This window comes from Microchirus variegatus (assembly GCF_963457635.1).
Source record: "Microchirus variegatus genome assembly, chromosome: 20".
NCBI classification, from domain to species: Eukaryota; Metazoa; Chordata; class Actinopteri; order Pleuronectiformes; family Soleidae; genus Microchirus; species Microchirus variegatus.
Genome location: NC_139821.1, coordinates 19,667,645 through 19,683,306, shown reverse-complemented (window position 1 = coordinate 19,683,306; position 15,662 = coordinate 19,667,645). Strand labels below are relative to the sequence as shown.

At 40.6% G+C, this 15,662-nt stretch overlaps 1 protein-coding gene across 1 annotated transcript; it reads right to left on the bottom strand.

Moving 5' to 3' along the window:
- Positions 1-330: 330 nt before the first annotated feature.
- LOC310941834 (extracellular calcium-sensing receptor-like) lies at positions 331-6,640 on the bottom strand (the record flags this gene model as incomplete). The annotated part of the gene is made up of 9 exons (XM_083907082.1): positions 331-1,241; positions 1,317-1,440; positions 2,604-2,834; positions 4,515-4,790; positions 4,866-5,072; positions 5,215-5,484; positions 5,673-5,759; positions 5,921-6,215; positions 6,444-6,640. The coding sequence occupies 9 exons, from the start codon at positions 6,638-6,640 to the stop codon at positions 331-333; spliced, it is 2,598 nt and encodes an 865-aa protein (XP_083763208.1).
- Between the last annotated feature and the right edge of the window lie 9,022 nt (positions 6,641-15,662).

Below are 15,662 nucleotides of genomic sequence, written 5' to 3'. Positions count from 1 at the left end.
CCCCCCTCTTCAGCCGAGTGTCCAAGACATATGGCCGCAGGTCTGATGATACGTTTGCGCTCAGTGTCGATCATTGACTCACTGCCAAGGGTATCCTGGTGTCAAGTTCTCATATGGACACCCTTATGTTTGAACATGGTGTTCGTTATGGACAACCCGTGACTAGCACAGAAGTCATTACATTAATTACCAACATTGAAAAAAATAAGCAGCTAGAGAAAAATAAAGTAGAATAACCTTTTTTTTTTTTTTTTTTTTAAATCAACATATTTATTGTTTGTAAATTCCAAAATACAGAGGATATGTAAAGAAACAACAGTGCTGATAAGTTTACTTTGTAGTGCCTCGACCCATGATGGCTTTCTTTGTGTTTCTTTCTGGTCTCAACAGCATCATGTAACATTTGGGTCCAAACAGCGCCCCCAAGAGGCCAAAGCTGGAGGCCAAGATGGCAAATACCTCCACTGCATCTGCATATTTGCCTGGAGAGTTAATGTAAGCAGGGACAAAGGCCACCCACACTGCACAGAAGATCAACATGCTGAAAGTGATGAGTTTGGCTTCATTAAAACTGCCTGGAAGATTCCTTGCTAGAAAAGCTAACAAGAAACTGAGGACAGCCAGTAAACCAATATAACCAAGTAAAACTGCAAAACCTACTGTGGACCCGACCGCACACTCATAAACTATCTTGTCACTGTGATACTGTGTGTTTTTATGAGGCGCTGGTGAAGCAGAGACAAGCCAGGCAGTGCAGATTACTGCTTGAACAGAAGTCAAAACCAGAACTGTCCCTCTCTGCTGCACAGCACCAAACCACTTCAGACTGGACTCACCTCCTGGTTTGGTGGCTCTGAACACAGCCAGAACCACCATGGTTTTTACCAGAATACATGAGACACAAAGCACAAAGCTGATACCAAATGCTGCATGTCTTAGTTGACAAGTCCATAATCTTGGTCTTCCAATGAATAGCAATGAACACAAGAAACACAATTTGAGTGACACCAGGAGAAGAAAACTGAGTTCTGAATTGTTTGCACGAACTATAGGTGTGCTGTGATGATGGATGAAGATGCCCAGAACAACAACACAGATAAATGTGCCCAACAGTGAGGTGGTTGTCAAGCAGATACCCAGAGGCTCATGGTAGGAGAGGAACTCTGTTTTCTTAGGAACACAGTGGTCACGCTGGGGGCTGGACCAGAAATCTTCTGGACAACTGGTGCATTCCATGGAGTCTGAGAAAAGAGGAAAAGTGATGAGGTTCACTTTTATATAACATCTCTGAACTGTTTTTAAACCTTTACACTCACCAGTCATATTGCTGATCTTACCCTCAGAACAAGGGACACAATCAAAACAACACTCCGGTTCCCCCTTCTTTCTGGCCATGCGGGTACCTGGAGGACAGCTCTCACTGCACACTGATCGAGGAGGCTGTGTGGAGAGAAATCAGTCAGTTATTGTCCTATGAGGGCCCCTCCATATGTTCCCATGTTCGGTGTCCATAGACAGTTGCTATGCATGCGTTGCATGTCTGTAAAGCCCTGTGGATGGTGATACTTTAAAGGGATATTTCGGAACGTTGGACATAAGACCTATTTTCCAACTCAGCCGCTGTGATGGAGACCTTTTCAAGACATTTCATTCAGTTTTTCTAGTTGCCAAGTTCGCTGGTGATATTGCTAGTGCAAGTAAATGGTACACGCTAGCATGGCATTAGAAACACTCAAACCGACTCCAAAGTGCACTATCGATGTACATATTTGTGTTGATAGAATGTTTGAAATAAAACCAACCTTGCAATCTGAAGGATTTATGTCTCAGCAGCAGCAGCAGCACGTCATACTTCCGGCTGAGAAAGTAGTCCCTCAAAAATTCATGCGATGCGAGGTTAGTTTTGTGTCAAATATTATTCCATCAACACAGATATGTATTTGTGATTTGTGGGAGTGAATCAAACATTTAATCCTCCATCAGCCCGTTCTGGCAATTTTGAGCTTCACACAACATATTTGAAGCAGACTCACTGTCTAGCAATCATTGTGGAAGAGGTGGAAGGGAGAATACTGCCATTCTTCGGACAAAAATGGACAGAGGAGATGCTGCACACAAAAGCTAGAAATGTTGTTTCTCTCAAGGATGACTGTACAAAAGGCTCAGTGTACTGTATTTAACTTGTTGCTTGTTAGGCCACACCCTTTTTCAAAGTTTCACTTTCAGTTTTGAATGTCACCAAACACACTTTTGAAAGCAGTGTGTTTGGTGTGCGTCTGTGACGAGAACTCATTATTAAACCAGTTCCCTGCCTCCCGTGTCCTGACTAGACACCCCATATCGGTGACGAAAACGCCTAATCAGCTAGAGCTCCGCAACAATAACCAAGGTCATAGAAATGACGGGCCTGGGGGACTTGTTCATGCAGTCAAAAAAGTCACATGCATATGTCCATGAAGGCTTTGTAAGTACCATGGGTAACGTACATGGGTGGATGGCAGCAGTCAAGTTAGATGGACCATAGCAAAGCGGTGCAAACTTGGGGAAAATCTAGACCAGTGCATGGGGCAAATATATAATAATGGGAAAAACTAAGAAGTTACCTGTTTGGATTCAAAGTTCCAGTAGATTTTGTCTTCATTCACCAGTGTGAGTTCTTCACCTTTGAAGGCTGACCTCTTAACCTCACCCACTCTCTGAACTTTAGTTCTTCCATCAGGGAGCCACACCCAATTAATGATGTCATATATTGGTAAGGTATCACCATTTTCATCAAATGACACTTGATCACCAAATGTTGTGGTGAAGTTGACCTTTCCCAAGTAATACACAAGCTTTGAATAATAGAATCAGAAAAAAGGACAACAAAAAAGACAATTACAGTTTTTGTCATTGTTTTGCAATTGTTGTTTGCCTCAGCTGACCAACAGATTCACATTTTTCTCATATAACATGTATGTTGACTTAAAAATACATAAATAACTCAATACCAAATGGGAGCGAGACAAAAAAAATTGAGTAAAACTGGTAGATGGTAAAACAACCATAACACTGAAAATACGCTGTTCATCAGCTGATGAAAAGTTTAAGACCACAGCCTTTAAAAGCCTAAATCTTCACAAAAATGTGGATTCAGTGCCATTTTCGGTCAGGTATCCACACTGTCATGACCTCCTGGTGGCAAAAGCAAAAAAGCGTTCTCTCTTTGAACACGGTCGGATTGTTGCGCCGCTTCAGCAAGGCCTCTCGCAGTGTGCCATTGCTGCTTATATTTTAGTTTTTTTTTTTAGATGTGGTCTTTAACTTTTGATCAGCTGATGAACAGCCTATTTCAGTTTTATGGTTGTTTGCAATAAATTGATTCCTCAAAAAATATTTTGTCTCACTCCTATTTCTTCTTTTGGCATTTTGACACACTACTTAGAACCTTCTTAAGATCCAACCGTGCAAAATGTAAATTCTTACAATTTTTCAACTGGTCTTAAAAATGTATAAGGACAGAACACTGACATTAATAGTTGGCACTGAAAACAGAATTTGGCATTGTAATAACGATTTTTGGCAGTGAAAATAAAATGTGACATTGTAATAAAAGTTTTATTGACACTGAAAAAAAAGTATTGGCATTGAATAATGTAGTTTTCAATGTCACTCTTCAGATTTCTTCTTCACGTCCATGTCACACTGTTTTTACACTGGTTTTCAGTTTCAATGTTGTTTTTTTTTCAATGCTAACTTACTGTCAGGGTTTTGGCGTGGAGGGGGGAGTGTCTGAGAGGAGGGGCTAGGGATGTGTGAACGCGCCTCAAGGTTATAAAAGGGGGGTGAGTGGGAGTAGTATGCCGCAGGTGAATTGTCCAGAATCTTAAGTGTATAAAAAAGAAAGAGTCATGCTTATCCACCAAGAAAAAGTTATTCCCTAAATTTCCAGACGATTCTTCTAGTGAAGTTGTTTTTGAACTAGTCCATTCACGGCGTAATAAGCTATTGCTCAAAAGTAGTGCCACGGTTTGTCACGTGATCGTTCTACACCAATTAGGTGGCTGCATTTTGTCAACAGAACAGAAACATGGCGGCCGCTATGTTTACCGATATCAGACCAAATTGATTCTAAACAGTGCTGTATTCTTTTTTTTGTGACGTTTGTCATAAGTATTTAATACCTCACTACGTCCAATGTATTTGTGTTATATAGGCAGTGTGTGAGAGGTTTTACTATCTGTGGCTAGCGTAATGTCAGTGTTAACAAGCACTATGCCGTTGTCAGTTGGCTGATGCTAGTGCTATTTCGAGTTTAACTTGAGCGTCTCTCAATATGCCATCGAGCTGAATTCATCTTAAACCACCTCCCTGAGGCCTGAGCAGACGTGAGGGCCACTGAACAGACCACCTGAGATGCTTTCTGTTATTTAACTTGAACAAAATAAAATGTTTACACTTACACTTGATTAAACTCTTAAAATAAAACAAAGGATCAAATTGATTTAATAGTTGAGTGAAAACTGATATCTCACCTGCCATGGCTCCAGTCTATGTAAATGAGCACAGGTGTTGTTGCTGAAAGGTCCTCTCCCTGACTCACACTGCAGCATGTCATCAAGAGCATATGCCAGAGCGTACACAGCCTTATACACATTATACTCTGCTCTGAGGTCTGAAACATCCAAGAACTCAGTCTCCACTTTCTCTATAACTTCATGTCCAGTGCATAATTCTCCTCCAGCTTCCACCCAACCTGCTGGAGGTGGTGGAAATCTACACTGTAATGTGTGTTCCCAAAACTGATTCACCTGGAAGATAATTATTTAGCGTATTAAAGCCAGTATATAGTACTCACAAATAACCAGTCAGTTGGAAATTCTCACCATGCTGTTTCCATCTGTGTTGTTGTGATGTAGATCAGGATGTATTTGTAACAGGAAGTCCCTGAGCCCTGGTATTTCTCCTCGACGGATGGAGATGCCCAGTGTTCCACCCAGGTACGGCATGAAGTGGGGAGTCTGGAGCACAACAGATAATGTCCAGGCTTCACTGGCAATCCACTGCAGGCCTGTCACATTCTGCCTCAGCACCTGTACATTGAATAAGTAATGGTCCTGGTAAACAAACCTACCCTAAAACAAAGCTCCTAACAACAGCTTTAACAACTTACAGTTGAAACATTAGTAATGGAATCTGTTTTTCAGAGGTTATTTCATCTCTTTCATGACTGACCTCTTTCATGAGATTAATTGTGCGACTCCTATGTGCAAACACAATCACCACTCGAGCTGTAGATTTCCTCATCACATCCACTATTCTCCTTAGTTCAGCAGGGTCGTCACCCCAGGGCAAAATCTCTGTGTAAGCCAGACAACCTCCACCAGCTGGACCCAGATCAGAGCGAAAGGATCGGGCAGCATGGACTCCATAATCATCATCACTGATGATCAGTCCTGCCCAAGTCCAACCGAAGTGTTTTAGAATCTGAATCATAGCATTCACCTAGGTGGACACAGAGCAGAGGAATTAGAGCACAGGCTGGAATCATCTTTCACTACAAATCCTGCTAAACAGGTTCATCGGAGACATGGGTTTAATCACTGTCTTTAAGTGTTGTATATCTGACACCAAACAATTCTGCAAGTGAGTGAGACATTTTTTCAGTAGGGTTGGGGGAGGTGGATTTTCACCTGAAAAGCATCACTCGGGATTGTCCTAAAGAAAGACGGAAACCTTTGTCTGTCACTCAGGCAGGAACATGTGGCAAAATAACTCACCTGCAAAAAATAACATCTCATATACTAATCAGTCCTTATCTGCTGACTCAAAACATTTTCAATGTTGAATATATATTGTTTACATCTTAATTTATATTTGTTTTGACATGAAATATAAATCATTTTAAACAACAATTGACTTGAGAAGCAGATAAACTTACCAGAGGCACTCTGTACAAACCTAACAATGATGATATTGCAATGGAGCGTGTGGAGGAAGAATCACCCACTATCCCTTGGACTGAAGGAGTTCCTACACAGTTCTCCTCTAATGTAAATTGCTCTTCTTGACCACTGACTAAGGACAATGATGCATGAAATGCAATTCCTAGTTGAATGCAGCTATCATACAGACTGTATCCCAGAGTGACATTAGGCAGCAGGTTGGAGTTTCTGTTGATCTCATCAATAGCAAAGGCCATGGTCTGAGAATGTCTGAATCCTGTGACATCAAAACTAAAAGAAAAATAAGTGTTTATTATAAAAACCTTATGAAGTGCAAAGTTACAATTAACAACTACGTATACTGAAAATAACATCATCAACACCCTCGATCAAACGTCAGTGCTTAAAGAATGTCAGATATAATGTCATCAGTTCACATTACTAAAAAGATAAGTATGTCATACTGATTAGCTTAACAGCAACGGTAATTTAATTTGAGTGATTCCCTGTCAGAGTTACCCATAACAAGTAGGCATCTGTGGCTCTGAGGTAAAAGTCAGGTCAGGATCAGCAGAAAATAAGTTGATTGCAAAAAGTCCACCTAGAATCACATCTCCGGTTTTGTGCATTCCATTTAGATTAAACTGTCCCTGTAACTGACAAGAGGAGGAATCAAGAGAGGAAGACACAGTAGAGAACAAGCAGCAGTACAACATTAGCAGGAGCAAGCTGTTGTCTAAAAATACCCTCATGACTTTCCTCTGCTTCGACCCCTAAACTGAGTTCAGTCCCATCACTGCATCATCAATTTTATTGACTTATAACAATGTTTATTCTTTCATATCACCTATCAGGGCAGAATAACAAGCTTTAGGGGCAGGTCCTCAGTCACGTCATGTGTGATTTACATACAGTTGTTTTTGTAATTTATCTTTATGGTACAATTGTTTCAGTGACAGAGTTTTACTTATTTATCATCAGTGTGTTTGTTGTCAAGTATTTTTGGTCACAATGAAAATAATGAATCAAACATTTTGACTTTTGTTATAATTCTCCAAAATGTTCTCATGACCCTGGGTGACTGCTTATTCAATTTAATTAAATTCAATTTTATTGTGTAGCACCAAATCCCGACATACATTATCTTCAGGCACCAAGGGTCGCATTAACCTAATATTTTCCGTCATTGACCGCTGACGGCCATCTGTCATTTTGACAGACTGCAATTCACACCCCTGACCACTTGGTGGCGAAGAGCATATTACAGTAATTGGCTCTTGTAGAAGAAGAAAAGTAGAAAAGAAGAAAAATGTCATGGCAGTTGAGTGTCAGAAGTTTCTATAAAAAGCCCAATAACAATGATGATAAAAGAGGTGAAAAAATAGGGATAGATGCCAGATGAAGATGAAGGACAAACTCAGCCCTTGGCCTCGGCGGAGCAAGGAAGGGAGTACAGAGTTCAGTGGGAGCGGGAGTTCTCCTGGCTGAGGACAGAGGATGGAAAAATCCGGGTGGTGCTGACATCACGTTAAAGAGCTATGGACAGGAGGCTTTGGAGCGCGGGTCACAGACGTGCTCATATTTCACTATTCATTGTTCATATGTAGCTACTGGGGCCACACAGTCAGATGTTTTTGTTACTGCGGAGTCCCTATGTGCCAAGTTTCTACAGGAGAATGGCGTGCATGAAACCAGATGAGCGTCACACTTTGGTGCAGTGAAGGTTCTATGACACTGGATTCAGGATATTTTTAGCTTTTTTGAGGATGGAGGATCATGTTTATTGTGTTGCTCAAGAAAGAGCACCAGCAGCTGAATCTAAATCTGCAGAGAAAAGAAAACATGATGCAGAAAAATGTGTTTTGACAGAGGTTTGCAAGCTGACGCTGTTTTCTGCTGAACACGTAATTTCACATACTTATCTAAATGTTATTTGTAGTTTTATATCTGTAACTAGAACACAGGCCAGTGTTTGTATTTTATCTGTTAAAACACTTCTTCATGTCACAGGACCAACACTGTCGAGCACTGTTGCTTCATTTAAATGGGACAGACTGGCAAGGTAATGCAAGCCTGACGTTAGTGATAGAACACTAACACAGTGTGGACAAATAACAATACGTTTCACTATCATACATGTCCATGACCTATACAATTACAATTTATAAATGTGTCTTTAAACGGGAACCTCATGTGAAGATGGTGACGGAATTCTGATCGGTGGAAGGAAGGGTGAGCAGAGGAGCATTTCTTCATTGCAATCTCATTGCAATAGCTTATTCTCTACCTGTCACTAGCAATTACACACTAATCCTTTAAGCAAAGCTACACACCAATCATACACTGTGGAGCCACATGTAGCAGGACTATATGTATGGACTTCAATGATTTGGCATGGCGAAATAAATGTGAAATAACAATAATAATAATAATAATAATTATAAAAGTTACTTATCTTACTTGTAGAAGTAGTTTTGTAAAATTAAATTAACTTCAAACACTGAAAAACATTAACTTTTATTACGTTTTATTATTTTTTCATCACAATTGAAATATAGAGGATAGACAGCAGTGTTCACTGTTTTTACTTTGTGGTGCGACCCATCACGGCTTTCTTTGTGTTTTTCTCTGGTCGCAACATGATTATATAACATTTGGGTCCAAACAGTGCCACCAAGAGGCCAAAACTGGAAGCCAAGATGGCAAATACCTCCACTGCATCTGCATATTTGCCTGGTGAGCTAATGTAAGCAGGGACAAAGGCCACCCACACTGCACAGAAGATCAGCATGCTGAAAGTGATGAGTTTGGCCTCATTGAAACTGTCTGGAAGATTCCTTGCTAGAAAAGCAAACAAAAAACTGAGGACAGCCAATAAACCAATATAACCAAGTAAAACTGCAAAACCAACTGTGGACCCAACTGCACACTCATAAACTATCTTGTCACTGTGATACTGGGTGTTTTTATAAGGCACTGGTGAAGCAGAGACAAGCCAGACAGTGCAGATTGCTGCTTGAACAGAAGTCAGAATCAGAACTGTCCCTCTCTGCTGCACAGCACCAAACCACTTCAGATTGGACTCACTTCCTGGTTTGGAGGCCCTGAACACAGCCAGAACCACCATGGTTTTCACCAGGATACATGAGACACAAAGCACAAAGCTGATGCCAAATGCTGCATGTCTGAGTTGGCAAGTCCATAATCTGGGTCGTCCAATGAAGAGCAATGAGCAGAGGAAACACAATTTGATTGACACCAAGAGAAGAAAACTGAGTTCGGAATTGTTGGCACGAACTATAGGTGTGCTGTGATGATGGATGAAGATGCACAGAACAACAACACAGATAAATGTGCCCAACAGGGAGGTGGTTGTCAAGCAGATACCCAGAGGTTCATGGTAGGAGAGGAACTCTGTTTTCTTAGGAACACAATGGTCACGCTGGGAGCTGGACCAGAAATCTTCTGGACAACTGGTGCACTCCATGGAGTCTGAGAAAAGAAAGTGATTGGAAAATATTTATACAACATCTTTGAACTGTCATGTTTAAAACGTTACACTCACTAGTCATATTGCTGATCTTTCCCTCAGAACAAGGGACACAGTCAAAACAACACTCAGGTTCCCCCTTCTTTCTGGCCATGCGGGTACCTGGAGGACAGCTCTCACTGCACACTGACCGAGGAGGCTGTGTGGAGAAAAAAATCAGGATCTGTTATTCTGTCCTATGTGGGTCTCTCCATATTCTTCCATGTTCTGTGTCCACAGAGTGTTGCTATGGATTTTTGCACATCTATGGCAAAGGTTGCATTCACAAAAACTGAGGATCTGTATCAGTCTAGTGTTTTAACTAATGTGTATTGTTATGACCCTGGTTCACATATTTGGGTTTGTTTGACATTATGGTTTGCAGCTCTCTCTTCGTTTGAGTGTGTAATCAGTCTCTCAGTTGGACGTCAGCAACCAGGTTAGAGCACCTGTCCCGCTTTGCCTTGTACACAGCAATTTTACCCTCTGTCCCACCTCACACAAATTGAGCATGTCCCGCTTTTTCATTCGACCCTGCCTAATTGAAAATAAAAACACTGATAATAGGGCTGGATGATTAATCGAATTTTAATCATGATTTCGATTTTGGCTTCTCACGATCATAAAAGCATTATAATCAAAGAAAAACTATTACGACGCTGCACGGCGTAGTGTGTATGTAAATTCCTGTGCTCGAAAAACCTGAATGCACCTGTGTTACTGCAGCTGCAGCAAGCGTGTAACATGTGGATCAATAATATGAGGGTATCACCAAATGTTCTTACACAACATCAGGCAAGAGTCCATGGTAATTGTGTTCTTTGATGTCCCTTCTTCAACCATAACTAGAGGGTCCCACCAAATAGACTGGAGAGTGTTGTGTTACATGAAGCTAGTACATAGTACACAGTAAGTGTACATGTATGTCCATAAAGGGTTTTTCAGTATCATCATGCACATGGGTGGATGACCTCATTCATGCCAGACGGACCATAGCAAACATCTATGGATATATAACTCTCAACCAATGGGTGGGGCAAAGCAAAAGTAGTCTAAAACAATTAAGAAATAACCTGTTTGGATTCAAAGTTCCAGAAGATTTTGTCTTCATCCAGTGTGAGTTCTTCACCTTTGAACGCTGACCTCTTAACATCACCCACTCTCTGAACTTTAGTTCTTCCATCAGGGAGCCACACCCAGTTCATGATGTCATATACAGGTAAGGCATCACCATTTTCATCAAATGACACTTGATCACCAAATGTTGTGGTGAAGTTGACTTTTTCCAAGAAATATAGAAGCTTTGGATAATAGAATTAGAAACAAAAGGACAACAAGAACAACAACTACAATTACTGCCCAGCAGTTGTGTGTCTCAGCTGACCATATAACATGTGCACTGTAACATGACTTACAGGGAATTTATTTATGAATATTGTGCCAGAGTTGGCAGGATTTGCTAAAGATAACTGACTGATAACTTAAAAGATACCTCTGGCATTATCTGTTACCAGTGCTGAGGCATTAAAATAAAAGACTGCAGATGGAATTTACTTCTATTTACCAGTAATTATTTTCAGTTAATGAAAATGGCTTGTTAATGATAATGCATCATTGCAAGCAAAAGCTAATTGTGGAGTTTCACAGGGCTCAGTGTTGGGCCTATACATTTTACAATATGCCTAATTTAGGAAACATTATTAGAAAACACAATATACACTTTCATTGTTATGCAGATGACAAACAGCTATATTTGCCAACAAGGCTGGATGAAATAAATGAGGTTGTTAAACTCCAGGATGAGACATTATGTCCGACATGACCTATATTATCCTAACAGATCACTCAGTGCTGCACTGTGCAGCCAAGAATAGAACTCTTCCACTCTTCAGGATAGTATTGCCCTTGCCTGCACTCTTGTGGTTTTTTTAGGGACAAAGCGGAGCTCTGCGAGACAACAATTCCAGGAATGTATCATTGTGACCATTGTTGTACTTAGACTGAGGAGGACCACAAAAACATGAGTGAGTCAACTTTTTTCACACTTGCCTACTCATAGGGCCTCCAGAGTCCAAAATATAAGTATTCAAATTATTAAAAAGTTAATTTTGCATAATATGTCCGCTTTAAATTGATTATTTTTTTAACTTCTTAAAATTCATTCAAATCTTCAAGAAATAAAAAACGATGAAGTCAAATTAAAAGAGTGTAAACTGATATCTCACCTGCCATGGCTCCAGTCTCTGCAAATGAGCACAGGTGTTGTTGCTGAAAGGTCCTCTCCCTGGCTCACACTGCAGCATGTCATCAAGAGCATATGCCAGAGCGTACACAGCCTTATACACATTATACTCTGACCTGAGATTTGAAACATCCACCAATGCATTCTCCACATTCTCTATAAATTCCTGTCCAGTGCATAATTCTCCTCCAGCTTCCACCCAACCTGCTGGAGGTGGTGCAAATCTACACTGAAATGTGTGTTCCCAAAACTGATTCACCTGCAATGAAGTTAATTTTTTTTTACATTTTAATGCAAGGTAGTTATTTTCACAACTACCAAGTCAGATGGAAACTCTCACCATGCTGTTTTCATCTGTGTTGTTGTGATGTAGGTCAGGACGTATTTGTAACAGGAAGTCTCTGAGTCCTGGTATTTCTCCTCGACGGATGGAGATGCCCACTGTTCCACCGAGGTATGGCATGAGCTGAGGAGTCTGGAGCACATCAACTGATGTCCAGGCTTCACTAGCCATCCACTGCAGGCCTGTCACGTTCTGCCTCACCACCTGTATATTGTATGATAACAAGTTTATAAATTCATACCAGTAAAAGTAAAATATAGCTTCCACAGCTGATGTCACACAAACCTGTGTTTTACACACTGTTACAGGCACATTTTAATTTGTCCTGGTAAACAAAATTACTTTCAACACTCAGTAACTTTAACAAATTATAATTAAAATATTAGTAATGCTAGTTTTCCAAAGGCTAAAAAGTTTTTTAGAACATATCTCTTTTATCACCGACCTCTTTCATGAGGTTAATCATGAGATCCTTATGAGCAAACACGACAACCACTTGAGCTGTAGATTTCCTCATCACATCCACTATTCTCCTTAGTTCAGCAGGGTCATAAACACTGGGCAAAATCTCTGTGTAAGCCAGACAACCTCCACCAGCTGGACCCAGATCAGAGAGAAAGGATCGGGCAGCGTGAACTCCGTAATCATCTTCACTGATGAGCAGACCTGTCCAAGTCCAACCAAAGTGTTTTATAATCTGAATCATAGCATTCACCTATGTGGACACAGAGCAGGGGGATTAGAGCACAGACTGGAATCATCTTTTACTCGAAATCCAGCCAAACAGCTTAATCAAAGACTCATGTTTAATCATTATCTTTTAGTGTTGTATACATGTGTCCAGCCATGGCAAAAGGGTTCACGTCTACTTCGGGACATTTGGAGTTATTTACAGATTCCGAAAGTGTGATATCTAAGCTTTCCAACAATGTCAAACACATGTCCATCTGATCATTTTTGAGGAAGATGTGGTCATTTGAATGTAGGCACTCCTCAAACTGCTTTAGGGAGAAATTCAGCCTGAAAGATTTCGACCCTCTTGAGGAGCCAGGCCAATAGCTGCTCATTTGCATGACATTAACATGGTCACAACCCCCCACCCAGTCTAGCTGTCAGTGACATCTGATGTCTGTTAGCCCACAGGACAGTAACAGTGTAGCAGTTTGGAAAAAAAAAGGAATGAATGTAGTTCATGTCAATGTAAGGCAAGGCAAGGCAAGTTTATTTGTATAGCACATTTCAACAACAAGGTAATTCAAAGTGCTTTACATAAAGCATTAAAAAGCATAGAAAAGAGACATTTATAAAATCAGATATAACATCAAAATAACAACAAGCAGGTAAAATTTAAAGATTAAGATTAAAAAATAAAATAGATACAAATAAAATAAAAAGATAAAAAATAAAATCAAGAGTATATATAAGGAATAGAGGTTACAGTGCAGTATTGGAAATTACTGAAATGCAGCGGCAAACAGAAAAGTCTTCACTCTTGATTTAAAAGAGGTGAGCGTTTCAGCAGACCTACAGTTTTCTGGGAGTTTGTTCCAGATATATGGTGCATAGAACTAAAATAAAGAAATAAAATATATCTAAGTGTGTGAAGGAATATTTTCCAGACCATGGACTATATTATCATCTTCAAAACCAGTTCCTCCCCCACAATGTGGCTGTACCCACTCTGTCCATCACAGTTGATATGCAGGCTAAATGATGACATCACAAACGCACCCTCTTCTGCTTACTCTTCTGTGCTGTAACCTTTGGTGCTGGGCATGTGAAGTATTTTGCCTCATCAGAACAGAAAGGCCGGATTTTTTCAAAAAGATACGTCTGCCTGTCCATGGTCAGGTGGGGCCAGGACGGGAAGACTGTCAACAGGGGGCAGAACTCCTGGGTTGCGCAGTAGATGAAACTCGATAGGCTCTGCATCACTGTGAGTTTGAGCAAGCACCACACCTGGTCTGTTGGCATCAAAGCTGTGACAGAATAGAAGCACACAACAGGATATTTAAAACATGGCTCACTGTTCACATGGAACACTATTATGTCCATTCGTGATTTTTTTAATTCATAAAATGCAGAATTTTGAATATAAATACCTAAAGTGCTGATAACTCTCAATCTGTGGGAGCTTTCGAAAGTAGGGACTCAGATGTGTCTGCCAGTCAATGGTCTTTACTATCACTCTTCCATCTGCCGTTCCAACAAGCTGCGGAATATTGAGGCGACTTTCAGGAGAGCTGTGTTCCACTACCTGTTGACAGCAAGAACCACAATGAAAATAATGATTTTATTTTTCCCAAAAAAATCACATTTTACACATTACATATTGCAGATTATATAAGCATTTGGCTATTGTATAGAAATCAATTTATACACATACCAAGAGCCTTAGCCGACCTCATGTATTGACGCCACACTGAGGCCTTGGACACATGGGTTGGCCGCAACTTCACATGCCAATCCTTATGCCCAGGATTCTGAAAAAAAATAAAAAAAATACTTGTTTCAGATCATGGTTCATGTTAAAAGGCATTTAATCACTGAATCAGTATAGATTGATCAGTAGTATTGCTTGAATTATGTGTGAATGCCACACCTTTATGTGCATGTATTGCACGTGTAATTAACACGTTCATCACACATTGTGTTAATCATGTGTGATTCATGCATGCAAAGGTGTGGCATTCACACATCATTCAATGCAATGTTAGGTTTCGAACACGGGAGTTTCGTCTCAAAGCATTTGAATTATCAAACTGAACCTGCGGGTGTACAAAATCTCAAAGAGGGCCGTGACATGCTCCTCTTACGACTTATAATACGCTCATCTGACCGAACAAAAGTTTCGATGTGCGCATCATTCTCATTGTAATAATACAGTACCGAGCTAGCGAGCTAAGCAAGCATAGCTAATAACAATGTAGCTAAACGGCGTTATGAAACGCACAGTGGATTATTAAAAGACAGCGTCCCTATGTGCGTCTGTATGTGACTTTGAATGAACACTAACATAACATAGATAAACAACGTTAATAAAAACTCACCCCATAAGAACTTCAGTGCCTTCGATCATAAGAGGTCCGGGCTTGCTTCCTTTTCGTTGCAGTTTTACGTATGTTCGCCTCCAAAAGTCCAATAAGATAGGAGATAGAGCGGTGCTGGGGCCACGTCATCATCTCAGCTACAACTACCGTGTGTGTCCTGCTCTCTTTCAGCCGCGGAATAATCATCTGTTTGTTGTTTTTGTGACGATGAAGTCTGCTAACACGTTAGCATAAAGATCGCTAGCTTAAAATGCTAACAGTCCACACAGCCGTCTCTGTGCTTTCGCTGTCCCTGTCCGTGAATAAGCTGCTACTCAGCCACAGCTGACTTATTGTCCTGTTCTCTTTGTCGTCCTTCGTCAAACAAAGCTTTGATGATGACTGCTTTGATGATAATCACGCTTTAATTTCGCACTGCACACATACACACACACTGCACACATACACACACACTGCACACATACACACATACTGCACACATACGCTGGACATTCGACACACTCTCTCCCCCCCTCCCTCTCGCTCTCTCTCTCCGTATGACATTTTTTTGGACAACACACAACTCGCTAAATGA